Genomic DNA, 14,088 nt, shown 5'->3' with positions numbered 1-14,088 from the left:
TCATTACCCTTTATATGGTGATTATTCTAGTTCAGTTTTGGGATTTTAGGATTGAGACAGGAGGAAAATGACACACTGTGTGTATGCTATAGGGCGTCTGGAGTGGCAGCAGTCTCTACTCCTAAAATCCTCAGCTTCTCTGTGGAAGACAGACAGCAGTTTGGCGTCTACACTTTCTTTTTATCACAGTAAAGAGCTTTCCTGCAGGTACTTGTACATAAACACTGATTCAGATGGAAATCCAAGAGAAATGTAACATGTTTCATGATGTCTGGAACAGCCGCATTTTGCCATGCTTTACATGATAGCTGTAGGTCTTCTGATATGCTTAATGAGATTAAATGATATAAAAACAATACAGAATCACTTCAGATTACTAAAAGTCGTATATTCTGTCTTGTGGACTTTCCTCTTCCGCTTACCTTACACATTTTCACAGGCCTCTGGGTTTAGATCAGAGGCCTCTGATGGCCATTGCAGATGCTTGATTCTGTGGTCATCTAACCATTTTTGTGTGAAGTTTGATTTCTGTTTGGGATTACTGGTCTAAGCCAATTTTTGATACTTGGCAGATTCAGACAGATTATTATAGCCTTACCACCTTCCTTAGTGCAAGTGGTGGCCCCGCAATGAGAATCCTGCCAATTACCCATCACGGTTAAACACATACTGAGTGCCGTAAATACCAAAGGGAATGACAAAAATTCTCAATAGCTGGAACAATGAAAGACATTTTTTACCTTGAAAAAGCAGAAAAGCTTTTGAACTTCATTGCAATCACTAAATTAGGAATACAGTATAATATCAGAGACTGCCTAACGGATACAAAGCACCCACATAAATCTTTCCTGCTGTGAATGTGACTCACACAGCATAGATCGATAGATCAATAGATCGATAGATAGATGTCAAGTTTAAAACTTTTAGTAGCTCCAATTTGCCTGACTGCATGTGTTTGGATTTGTGGGAGTAAATTCCACACAGAATAGACCCTGGCCATCCGGCCGGAGGAATTAAACCCAGGCCCTTCTTTCTGTGAGGTGACAGCGCCACCCACTGCTCCACCGTGTCGAGACATGTATTAGGAAAGTGCATATGGCTAAATTGTGAGACAGGGTGACAAAAAGCAAAATATAAATATAATACAAAAATAAATAAATAAAAGTTTACCATAGATGACCAGTAATTCTGGAGCTGACTGTATACATTACACCCATATATTCTGTTTACATGATCCCTATATGTCATGTCTGTGTGCACGCAGATGGCCCAGGCTTGCTGCAGATTGCTCTTCTGCTTTGGATTTTGGAGCCACACCAGTAAACGAGAGCAAGGTAAAAACTCCCTCCATCCTTCATAGTTCTAAATGTTTATTTTTCCACACATTACAGTGCTTTTAAACATCTATACACAGAATTGCATCTGATGATGGAAACATGTCAGATGTAATCCATCCCCATCTGAGCCTTTACTGTCTTATGTCTTTAGTCCCCCACCGCTTTGAATTTATTTACTAATTTATTAAACTAATTCTTTCAGATTAAAAACTTTACTCTGAAAAACCCAACTGGTTCAGTGCTTTCACTGGAGATTAGAACACTTTCTTCATATCCAGCTCCACTTGAAGCCTTAGACCTGCTTAGTAAGTGGTATGTAACACTTTTTTTTTACTTTAACACTTTTTAGAACATATTAGAACTTCTGCACTCACCTACTTATTTCCAAAAATCTGAAAATAAATAAATTAATACAAACATTTATTTTTAAAGATTTGTACATCCCTTTAAACACTTAAATAATCCTTCTTGCAGTTTTAAGGGTTTTCTGTAGTCTCATAATAAAATAATTGAATAAAAATAATTCAATTAATTTCATGATTGACTGATCTGGAAATATTCATGTAATGTAAACACATTATACAATGATTTGTTGTGTGATGGTTTTCTACCTGGATCTGTTACTCTACATACTGTTACTATGCCTTTCTTTCTGTCACGATTCTACACCATCATATTTATTTACAGACTATTTTTCATAAGTGATATTTGATCTTTTTCTTAGTTTTGTTGTTCATTTCTATGAACCTGTGTTTTGCAGGTTTAACGTCAGCCCACTCTCAGTGAACGTCACTACATCCGAGTTTTCTTTGCTGCCTGTTGACCACAAGGTAATGCTTTTCAGACCTTTTGTTTTATGCCCACAAGTAAACACCTGACAATTAGTTTGCTTTTTTTTGCTTTTAGTGTTGTTACTTTATGTGTACATGGTCACATGTGGCGGCACTACAATGTACTGACCTCAGTATCTTTCGATCAATCAACAGGTGCATAGATTGCATAGTAAGCATACTTGTAATGTTTTTTACTTCAGGTGTTTGACATGAAATGTAGAATGAGGTCTCTCCAGCAATTTAGCTGGCATTCTGCAAATCAGCTATTTCCACTGTTTTAGGTTGTTTTAAATGTTGGGTTGTTTTTTTTTAACAGGGGAAAACTACATTAGGAATTATTTGTATTTGTGCGGACAAGGGAATACAACAAATCCAATATGTAGAGTAAATTAAATGTGCAGCTGTACTTGTGTTCCTTCTCAGGAGATTCAGAGAGGCAGTAGTGTGCAGAGAATCCTACTGCAGCCTTGGGAGTCCAGAAGTGTAAGTGTGGCGTACACACCCAGTCAACACAAACCTGTCACCTCCGTCCTGCTCATCAGGTACATCTACATTTGTTATTACAACAACTGACTTGACTCTCACGTTGCAGCTAAAGTTATTACAACGTGCTAAACACTATGTTATAAAGTTATTTTATCTTATTTTATGCTATAAAGCTAGATCGGAACAGTCCATTATCACATTAGTACTGTTTACATTAGTACTATAAATATCTGCTTTATTAAGTGTTTAGGGCACTAAACTGTAAAGCCTTTGTAATGTCAGAGCCTGAATATAGTTAAATGATTTTTAATTTACAAGTATCAGCTATGGAAAAAGAGGACCTATGACATCATTGTGACGTTTAACATTTAGAGCAATAATTGCATTTAATAATTGCAATGCATTTTTGTACTTAGCATGTCCACACTTGGTCATTTTCTTAGTCCTTGACGCAGACACAGTGATGTAATCAGAAGAGGTTTTCAGGTTAAGATTATTCAGTAGTTGCCTGTTCCCTCATGTTGCACATATCAATCTTAATACAGCAATTTTTATCATTCCTCCCAGTACATATTTGTCAAGGTTCTATCTATTACAGAATTAAAATAATTTAATAATCATATACCGTTACTATGACGTTTACTGGCACGTTTAATATTAAAATGTTTTTAAAATATATTAAATAATCTGAAAAAAATGTCAGTGGTGTATGAAGTTACATGAGTAACACTGTCCACAGTCAAGCAAGCTTTACATTATCCTTGACTTGAAGGTTGCAACAGAGTATTGTTTTTTTTTTTCCTCTCTTTTTCTCCGATCCCCCCCCCCCCATTTTCTCCCCAATCTAGTCTTATCCAATAACCCCTATTGCGTTACACTTCACCTCTAATGATACAACCCTCCACTGCTGACTGAGGAGCTTCCGCAACTGACACACGCCCCCTCCGACACATGCGCAGTTTATGGCGAGTTTATATGTGGATCAGCCTTGTGCACGGAGAGCCGCACCTTGATTAGCATCATTCCCCAACTCTGTGCAGGCACCATCAATCAGCCAACAGAGGTCATAATTGCACCAGTTATGGGGAAACCTGGTCGGCTCATTCCACCCTGAACAACAGCCAATCGTTGTTCATGTGGTTGCCCACCCCAGCCGAATGGCAGAGCTGAGATTCGATACGATGTATCCCGATTCAAAATCCCTGTTCTGGTGTGCTAGCGCCACCTGAGCGGCCGAGGATTGTTTTTTATTGATTATCTGATTACATTTTATCTTGCAAATATAACACCTAAGCAGGAGCAGCCTCTAAGCTCATGTGCTATGTAAAGCTGTGGTGAGTGTGTTGCTGTACTTTCTACACCACTAAAAGATTAAATAATTTGATATATCTTCAGTCAACCCACAATGAACTTCTCGAACACAACTATTCTTTCTTTAAAATCTACATTTTTTTGGTACAAAGAAGTATGTGTTTCAGTCATTTAGTCCCAGAAAAAATTAATAATAGTGCACAAAATACAGGTGTACGTAAACGTCTGACCTCTATATATGGTCTTTGGTTTGTTTTTGCTGCTTTTATAACAACAATTCTATTAAATTCTGTCTACTACTACTTTAAATTAATTCTGTTTACTGCTATTATTGATTTCCCTTCTCAGAAATAACCTGACAGTGTTTGACCTGGTTCTGGTGAAGGGCTTCGGGGCAAAAGAGCTCCTGCGTGTGGGGGGTAAACTCCCTGGTCCTGGGGCATCACTTCGCTTTAATGTTCCTCAGTCTACCCTCATGGAGTGCAGAGATGGTAAGATTCACTCACACTGAACATGAAGACCATATTAATGTGGTATCTTGTATGCTATAAATAACTTGTATAAGATACATTTGTATATTATATATTGTACCTAATTAACCACCTGAGGCTTCTGCATGGATTCAGTGCACATACCAGTTTTAAAATGAATTTTAGCAGTTGCTGTATAGTTTGAATTCTTTGTTGTAACTTATTTTGGTCCCTGTATCTCTCAGGTCTGCGCAGTCGCCTCAGTAAGCCACTGTTCGCCATCCAGAAGAGTTTTAAAGTGGAGAACGCAGGAGAGCTTCCTCTCACTGTCATGTCCATGAACATTAATGGTTATAAATGCCAGGCCTTTGGCTTTGAGGTGCTGCAATGCAGATCCTTCAGCATCGACAACAACTCTTCCTCGGAAATCACCATTGCGTACGTTTATACTTTCTAATGCTTCCCCATAATGTTCATTTACTGTTCATTTTTTCCGGTTTGTTTTTGAGAACCACTGTTTGGAAGACAGGAGAGTGTCTTTTTACAGTGTCTTTATTGCCCTTTTTTTCTTCCTACTATCTGTCTTCATTTTAGGTTCACCCCAGACTTCACATCATCATGGGTGATCAGAGATCTGACACTAATAACAGAGCGTGGTTCATCCTTTCCTTTTACCTTGAATGTCACTTTGCCACACCACATGCTGCCTCTATGTGCTCAGGTCGTACCTGGGCCTAGCTGGGAGGAGTCCTTCTGGGTCATCACACTTGTCTTTACATGGTTAGATACACACACACACACACACACACACACACACAACACACACACCACACACACACACACACACACACACACACACACACACACACACACACACACACACACACACACTGACAATTTGTGATCTGAACTATAGATCCAAACATAAATACTTTTGGCTACTTCTGTGTTTTTGGGAACACCCGGGTCCACATACCTGATTTGTCACAGTTTGTATCCCATCCGTTGTGGGCTAGCGTACTCACTGTGCCACCTGATGAAAAAGCTCCGTGATGGGGTTGGCATCCTGTCTGCGGTACATTACTGCACAACGGCTACTTATTCTGGGGCAATTAGACCCACTGTGACCCTGGCCAGTGAAAAGCAGTGGTAAAACATGAATTTAAAATGATTGCTGTTGCCTCACAGCTAGAAGGGCCTGGGTTCACCCAATGAAGTAGACCCACCACAACCCTGACCAGGATAAAGCATGCACGAGCAGTATCATTATTGCTAGTTTTTGGCACACGCATTTCTTTGTGTTTCTATGCTTTAATGTTATAATGCTAAACAATAAGAAAATCTATAAACAACATATATTACTGTCACCTGTCTAATCAGTTCAAATTTAATTACTGTTCTCATTAAACCCATGTTAGCCTATATGAGCTGTAAAGGACTGGTTTCAAAATGAATCCAAATTTTTTAATACATCCATCTAGACGAATACCCTGTGTGCAAACTTTTTTCTTCTAATTAAACATAACAACAGAAAATAGCTCCATATTGCCCCTTAACTGTACTCACTATTAGTGAGTTCTGTTGTGTTTAACCAGCTCTGACAGACATCTGGCTTGTGTAACGATTAGGCAATGTTTTTTATGTCTTTGTTAATAACACTGAACGCAAGGAACTGTGTGAGATGGTAATTACATTTCCTTATGCACTGTATGACTAGCTTCTCTCTGGCTGGAGTGTGTCTCATGGCATTTCATCAGGCTCAGTACATTCTGAGAGAGTTTTCCACTCCAGCGCCACGAAGCAACCACAACTCCAACCCTCGTGAAAACAGCAACCATAACACCCCAAACAACACCAGGTAAATCTTCCCATCCTACTTTTAACACACAGGAAAGCTGCCAACTCTGTAGACTTGCTGTTTTGTAATTTGGTATTTGGCTTGAAAGAGAGACAAATGGTGGATGTTCTCTTTCATCCCAACACAATACAATGACTCTAAACATGAGATCATCATAACTCAGAAATGTAAAGATGCTGCATGGCATATCCTGACTTATTATCTCACTAAAAATTTATAATAATCAAAGCTAGTCTCATAACAATGCCAGGTGTCAGTTCATTTCAAGGGTCAAAGCGTTGGTCAAAGCATCCACGTTGTATTTTGTCTTTTTCTGCAGTAAGGGCAAAGGCAGCTGCAAGAACTACTCTGACACGAGTCACACCTCTGATAAAGGCAAAGGGCGAGGCTCTACAGCATTGGCCAATGGCACAGCCCGTTCTCAAGCCCCATCAAAAAAGAGTTCCGGAGGTTCCTCTCAGCCTCAGAAGAAACAGACGCGTGTTTCATTTCTCTATAGATACAGAAGCAACTCCAATGCTAATTCTGCTAATGTTAATACTAATGCTCCAGCAGATGAAGAAAGAGAGGAGCATACATTCGAGCCTGACCCAGAAGTCTGTAATAATAACAACAATGATGATGATTGTTTAAATGAGCCTCTTCTTCAGTCAGCAAAGAAAGAACAGATCAGAGAGGAAAAGGCTTCTCCAGGTGATATGTTTCCAATGGAAGCGCTTCCTGGATTCTCTGAAAGCATTACAGCCAATCATGTGCCTCCGTCTCACGTGGATGAACAGATGGAAAGCAGGTGCAGTCAAAAAATGGAAGAGGAAAAAAGGGCAGACATGGACATAGAGGTATGCAATCTTTCAGGGTAACACTAAAAACAAATGCTTTATAAAACTAAAACAATAGGTATAAAAAGTGCCCAATAAATGAAAACTCTTTTTCTTTTTTTTCTTTTTTTTTTTTCTTTTTTTCTTTTTTTCTTTTCACTTTTTGCTTGATGGCATTTCAGACACATGTAACCACTTTATTTAGGAACACCTGTAAAACACCTGCAATTGCAGTCCAGTCAGCCAGTCAAATGGCATACCTACTTATCAAACTGACACTGGTGTGAGTGTTTTAGCATGGATGTTGGTGCCAGATGGACTGATTTGAGTCTGTCAGAAACTGCAGAGTCTTTGCACAGAATGGCAATGACAGGAATCTTTGGATACACAGTGAAGATGATCACAAAAATTGGACCAAGAGAGTTGGAAAAACCTTGCCTGGTCTTATTTTTCCATAAATCCATAGACCCAACAGTTGTGACTTTTCTTGTATGACATCTGGTTCACTAATACCAATCATGCAGTGTTTGACAGGCTGTTGCTGACCATGTGCATTCTTTCATGACCACAGACACTTTATAAAGTGACAACTATGTGATAATGTCATCTTAAACTGTTTCCAAAAATATGACAGTGATTTCAGTGCATTTTAATGGGTCATGAGATCTAAATCCTGGGATGTACTAAAACTAGAAATTTGTAGTATGAATGTACAGCTGACAAATCTTTGTAGCAGTCATGTCAACAGGGAGCATAATTAAAGCTTGCATTAGACTGCATGTCACAGATGATTGTGGTTATTTGTGGTTCCATGAGCTTGCATATTTTAAAACCTATTGTACTGGCTGGGATATTTAAGGTGATTGCTATGCCTATGTAGCTCCATACTGTATATGCCTTTGGAAACATTCCTATAAATGGTAAACCATGTGTGCATGTTCCTCTCATCTTTAGCAGAGAGAAAGTGCTCAAAAGAAAAGAGCGGAAAAAGACTCTGAGCTCATTGTGTCCAACACCAAAACCAAGAAAAACTCAGGAAAGAACCGCAGGAGAACTGCAGAATCAACTCCCGGGTGAGTGCTTGAATTATAATCCAACAATTAACAGTGATTATAAAAAGCCCACCTATCCTTGAGACTGAACTATTTCTTTAGATCATTTTAATTTATAAGTATTGTACTAAATCACTGATGTACCCGCAGGCTCCCAGGAAACAACCCTGTTATAATGACTGAGTGTGAGGGGGAACCCGAGTGCAAAGAACCACGTAGTGCAACTAGAACCCGCAACCACCCGATCAGTATGAAGCTAGAGATTCCCAAAGCAGCAGTGACAGTGGAGAGTCCTGCCAAACCAAGTGGTAAGATTTTTTTCCCTTTTACTTTTTCACTTTACCAAACAGTCAAATGAAGGATGTACACAAATTTGTAAATAAAAGAGTCTGTAAATCCATGTAAATCCAAGATGTTATTGCAGTAAAATAAATTTTTGATGATTGTTTACCTGACATAATAAGCAGACATGAAAATATAAAATTTGTAATGATAGCAAAATGCTCACACAAATAAGGTCATAATATTGTTACTACAAAAAGTAAAACTAATTATTATTAAGCATCAGAGAGCAGAGATTTGTGAAATGTCTTTCATGGGCATTTAATTAGAAACAGCACATCTTGACATCCCACAATTCCTCTTACACCACTGGTATTAAAAATAACACTTATATTTTGGTTATGTGGGAAAACCTTATTTTATTGCATAATTGTCACTAAATACTAAATAACAACAACAACAAAATTTTGCATTTGTGTGTTTTCATGCAGGCGTGTGTTTGGTCAGACCCCGCCGGAAGGCTCCAGAACGCCGGATGCAGTGGGAGTCGGGTTCTGACTCGGGCAGCTCGTCGGGCAGCGTGAAAGGCAGCAGGGAATCTTGGGGCAGCTGGAGCAGTGTAGAGGGAGAGAAGGATCCCAACAGAGCTCGAACAAGTGAGAAACTTAAACTTAGTCTACATGTCATTATAGGTATGAGCACCAAAATCCCTGACAATCAATGTTCTCATTTTTGTACCATGGTGTTTTGTGTGTTTGTGGCTAATACTTTAAGTTAATGAGCTGGTCTCTTGTACACGATATGGACAAAAATGTTGGGACACCACTTCTAATTACTGAATTCATGTGCTTCAGTCACAGCAATTGTTAACAGGTGTAATAAATCAATTAAAGAATATTCCTGCTTCAATATCCCCTGTCTCATCATGCAGGCGCCATCCAGCAACTAGCAGAGTTATGATGAACCCTATCCAGCAATACCACATCTGGATGATCCAAATTATTGTCCTTATAGGCACCCGCCCTGTTGGTAGCAGAGCTGAGATTCAAACTCGGTTTGAAATGTCAGCTCTGGTGTGCTAGCGTGTCTTACTGCCGTCCCGCCCGAACGCCCAAAGTCTCTCTATTTTAATACCATTTGTGTTTGAAATGGGATATCCAACAAGCTCATGGTGTCTGCACACTTTTGGCTATATATTGTATTTATGTAATAGACGGAAAACTTTGTTTATTTTGTACAGGAGAGGCGCAACTGTACAACACGAACACAGCCGACCGTGAATGTTACCCACAAGTAAACTGCACCTTCAAAACTCAGAGGTACAAAGATCATTAATCTTACCAAACTGAGATTAATGTGAATGTTTAGTTACATGTTGTTTACACTTAACACCATATACTCGATTTTGTGTATTTACACTGTATAAACATATAGATCTAGAGAATGCAATACACTGGTAACCTGAGTACATTTCTAACCTTGGAGCACTGCTAGTGCTTACCAAGTGCAGTGCTTTACAGGTGACAGACATGTAATTCCACTGCTTTGCTGATGTTTATACACTACTACTGCTTGGGCAGTTGACTGAGAGGGCAGTTGTAGCCTAGTGGTTAAGGTACTGGACTTGTAATCCAAAGGTTGCTGGTTGAAGCTCCACCACTGCCAGGTTGCCACTGTTGGGCCCTTGACCCTCAACTGCTTAGACAATTTACTGTCTGGATAAAAGCGTCTGCTAAATGCAGAAAACTGTACACAGATAACGATTAAAACCGAACATGTCCTAAAATTTTGTAGTATTCTGTGGCAAAAACTCTTTGCTTGCTCAAAATATCTCAATAGTGTTTAATAACTTCTGAAACCTTTTGGATTTAGTTCATTAACTGTGGGTTTCTTGTGTGCTACAGCATGAATAATCTGTATGTAAAGGACCAGTGCCAAATCTCAGACCCGGACGCTTTCTCTCCGAGCTTTGCTAATGTAGCTGTGGGTCTTGACAGGAGCTCAGGTGAGTGCTAATTAGCCCACTACTTTATCATCCCTGTTCAGATTGAATTGGATTAGCTTAGCAGAGGAATGAAGGGAACATCTTTAATACTGTTTGCAAAAGACTCATTAGTGTTGAAACAAATGCGTTCAAACAGGAATTAAATTACCACAACAGGGTTACTTAACTGGATATTTGCCTCACACACAGCTATATAACATAATGTTCTCGAAATGTAGGGAGTGTCTACATTTTAGCACTCATACCTTTTATTTTTTATTTTTCCAAAAACTCACATTACTATGGATGTGTCGTGGTGATTAACTGTGGTAACAGTGGTAAAAATACAATTTTAAAATAATATTACAAACATTTAGACCAGCATTAAGTTTGCAGAAAAACAACAGGTACATTTCCCATGCGAATAGAGAAAAAAGAATCAACAGAGCTAAGAATAACATAGCTAATGAAAATAAAGAGCACCTGTAAAAGTTACCACAAAATGCCATTGTTTTACCAGCAGATGCTACCAGATCAGTGAAGTACAATACAAATTTCTGTTCATGGAGTAATGGAATTTTATGTTCTTTATATGGCTTTGTGAGCAGTTTTTTTTTTTTTTTTTTTTTTGCAGCAAACTCCAAATAAATTCTGCAGTACCACCTTGTTTTCTAAATTAATTCTGCATTCATGTAATGCAAGAAGGCTAAATTGGTTTCCTTGCTCTGTGCTGGATACATTTTCTGGCAATTTCCAACACACCAGATCAGAGAGCTTAACCTGCAAGAACCACTAATCACTATTGATGTTTAATGTTTTCAGATGCAAGTTCTACTTATGTGCCTGAGCAAACCTGGGCTGCACCTTCTGTTCCTCTGACCAACGGGTTTAGGTACAGCATGCCTGAGCCACTCAACGTTGCCAACCAGAACTCCAGCCCCTTCACTGGGTACGACGCCAAGTTCACTTACCCTGTTTAGGGATAGGCGATTAGCAATTAAATGCATATGTTAACCTGACTAACGTTTTAACCAGTAAACAGTCAAAGAAACATCTTTAAATTGTAAGAATAGATGGATAGACTTACTGCAATAGTTTAAAAAGCACCACATTTATTCATAAGAAGGTGTGTTTTTTAAGTTAAACATATCACAACAGCAGAAAACTGGATTAAAAAGCTTGGTTACTTTTTCTATGATGCTGTCGATCAGACTTTCATTTTTTTTACACAAGTCAGTGCCCAGTTGCTCCCTATAACCAGCCAGTGTTTGGTTTTCACACTAAGCTGTATCTGTATGGAGAGCCATCTGTGTGGGTTAAAACATCAGTGAAAGGAAAACCATATATTAATGCCTATGGTTTTGGAGTCAAATGCTCACCAAGCAAATATGGATGGGATGTTTATATTTCCACATGTGTTTGGTTATGTATTGTATAAATGTATGAATAAGCAGGCACATGAATGGTATACAGTAATAAGAAAATAGATTTGAATACACAAATAAATACATAAGTTCAAAAACACCATTAAAATTACATTGCACAGTGTAACAGTAAGCAAACTAATAATTAGGCATTTTCTGAGTATTTTTATTGCATGTGTATTGATTTTGTGTTATTGTTCCCTTGTTCTTCTAGAAGATTCCCTTGGAATAGTGCAGCCGGCCCATGCAGCAGTCCTTACTCTTACTGCCATCCAAATAACTACATGCTAGCAGGTAAACATTTCTCTATCCAGTCTGCTCAGCCGTCTCTTCCTAATATGGCTGTTAGGGTACCAATGACATAGTGAAAAAATTGTAAGACCCCATTCAACAAAATCATGAGCCACAGTTGCTCAGTGCTGACACCTTATTCACAACTGCAGTGCTTAATGTGCACTAAGACGCATTCACTCAGACGCACACACACAAACCTCATGTGAAATTCAATGCATTTTTATTGCTTTATCCTGGTCAGGGATGCGGCAGGTCTGCTTCCACTGGGAAACACTGGGTGCAAAAGCAGGAATACCCTGGACAGGGTGCACATCTATCACAGGCTTTGTAGGCGCACCCGGTGGCGGGCTAGCACAAAAGACCGCTGCACCACTTGAGTGCCCCTGTGTGATGTAAATAATCCAAAATACTTCATCCGATTTCCTGGCTGATTGCAGTCGTTACTATCAGGGACAGGCATCTTTTGCTGTGTCCCGATAGCTGTATAAAGATGTAAACTATTTGTCTGAATGTCTAATCAGCTTGTTGATACATATAGGAGGTAGGTAAGATTTGTTGAAAATAAGTGAAAAAATTACACCACCACCTCTCATCCTGCAAAGTGCTTTACCTTGTGCAACAAGACACGCCATGCTCTCAGGCTATGCTGTCAGTGCGTTCTCTTTTCACATGTTATTGTCTATTTTGATGAAATTCATCTTTACAGTTATTTATGTTTTGCTCATTCACAGGAAATGGAAATTACCAGAACAGCTTCCCATGCCGTGAAACCCAACCACAGGCCAGCTGGAATGAGAATGGAGCTCATGAGGCTACTTCTTCCTGGGACATGACCAGTTGTGTGGGTAGCAAGGTGAATTTCCAGAACATTCCTACATTCTTAAACACAGAGTTTGGCCAAACCTAATTTACAAAACCTTCCACTTGTTTATGTTTAGGTGCTCAACTCAGTATTTCTGTCTTATTAGTACATGTTATGTTAACAGATTTATACCACTGTGCATGTATGGAACGTTTTTGCACCAGAATGCATTCTTTGAAATGCCCATGTAAAAGTTCAGATTACAAAACAGTATAACTGGTGTGGAAGGACCTAAAAAGTTCAGCTCATGCCAGGAAGCCCATTAACATCACTGAGCTGAAGCCGTTTTGTAGGGAGGAATGAGCCAAAATTCCTCTCTAACCTGTTGTGAAGGACTAATAACCTGTTGCTGGAAATGTTTTTGTGTCCTTTGCTTAATTGGGTTCTCTTTATCAAGTGTTAGGACATGGATAAAGATCTGGTCACATTTCCGGTCCAGTTTATGCAGAAATAGAAAAAGAGAAAACTGTTAATGGTTGAGGAACTTTGTAGCAACACTTTACATATTTATAACTCGGTATGTAACTGAATTGTCAGTTACTTTAATTTTTTTAGTGGAATAAACACACTACTAGCACATTTATACTGTACTATATTAGTTCTACCATAAATAGAATAATTTGTTCGATAGTGAGCCACATTAGTACATTTACGGCATTTAGCAGACGCCTTTATCCAGCGCGACTTACATTACAGTTGCAGTATACAGTCTGAGCAAGTAAGGATTAAGAGCCTTGCTCATGGGCCCAACAGCAACAACCTGGCAGTGGTGAGGCTTGAACCAGCAACCTTCTGATTACTAGTTCAGTACCTTAACCACTAGGCTATGGTTTAACCAATTAAACCTTCAAAATGAATTTAAACGGTGTATTTAGTACACTGTCTACATGCATAATTATGGAACAGTGTTTATTTTTATTTGTATAGAAATGCTATTTTACAGCTCAGACTGGCATTTCACTACAAAAAAAAAATTAAAAGTTTCAGTAGTATTTAGCATCGCAGTTACCTATGAATGCTTTTATAATTATAGAGGTACATATGCACTTTATTTGACTCTCTCTCTCTTTATCTCTC

At 38.8% G+C, this 14,088-nt stretch overlaps 1 protein-coding gene across 1 annotated transcript in view; it reads left to right on the top strand.

Moving 5' to 3' along the window:
• Positions 1–14,088, top strand: part of tmem131l (transmembrane 131 like) — a 49,774-nt gene that overhangs the window by 35,166 nt on the left and 520 nt on the right. Inside the window, exons 16-33 of the mRNA XM_063009196.1 lie at positions 93–207; positions 1,265–1,334; positions 1,540–1,649; positions 2,098–2,167; positions 2,594–2,712; positions 4,316–4,458; positions 4,683–4,875; positions 5,032–5,217; positions 6,155–6,295; positions 6,615–7,134; positions 8,068–8,186; positions 8,316–8,473; positions 8,939–9,103; positions 9,688–9,766; positions 10,352–10,452; positions 11,254–11,380; positions 12,070–12,149; positions 12,881–13,002. Coding sequence (XP_062865266.1) covers positions 93–207; positions 1,265–1,334; positions 1,540–1,649; positions 2,098–2,167; positions 2,594–2,712; positions 4,316–4,458; positions 4,683–4,875; positions 5,032–5,217; positions 6,155–6,295; positions 6,615–7,134; positions 8,068–8,186; positions 8,316–8,473; positions 8,939–9,103; positions 9,688–9,766; positions 10,352–10,452; positions 11,254–11,380; positions 12,070–12,149; positions 12,881–13,002 — 2,618 coding nt within the window. The remainder of the gene's footprint in view (positions 1–92; positions 208–1,264; positions 1,335–1,539; positions 1,650–2,097; positions 2,168–2,593; positions 2,713–4,315; positions 4,459–4,682; positions 4,876–5,031; positions 5,218–6,154; positions 6,296–6,614; positions 7,135–8,067; positions 8,187–8,315; positions 8,474–8,938; positions 9,104–9,687; positions 9,767–10,351; positions 10,453–11,253; positions 11,381–12,069; positions 12,150–12,880; positions 13,003–14,088) is intronic.

This window comes from Trichomycterus rosablanca, chromosome 14, assembly GCF_030014385.1.
Source record: "Trichomycterus rosablanca isolate fTriRos1 chromosome 14, fTriRos1.hap1, whole genome shotgun sequence".
Taxonomy (NCBI): domain Eukaryota; kingdom Metazoa; phylum Chordata; class Actinopteri; order Siluriformes; family Trichomycteridae; genus Trichomycterus; species Trichomycterus rosablanca.
This window is presented reverse-complemented; position numbering and strand designations above follow the sequence as displayed.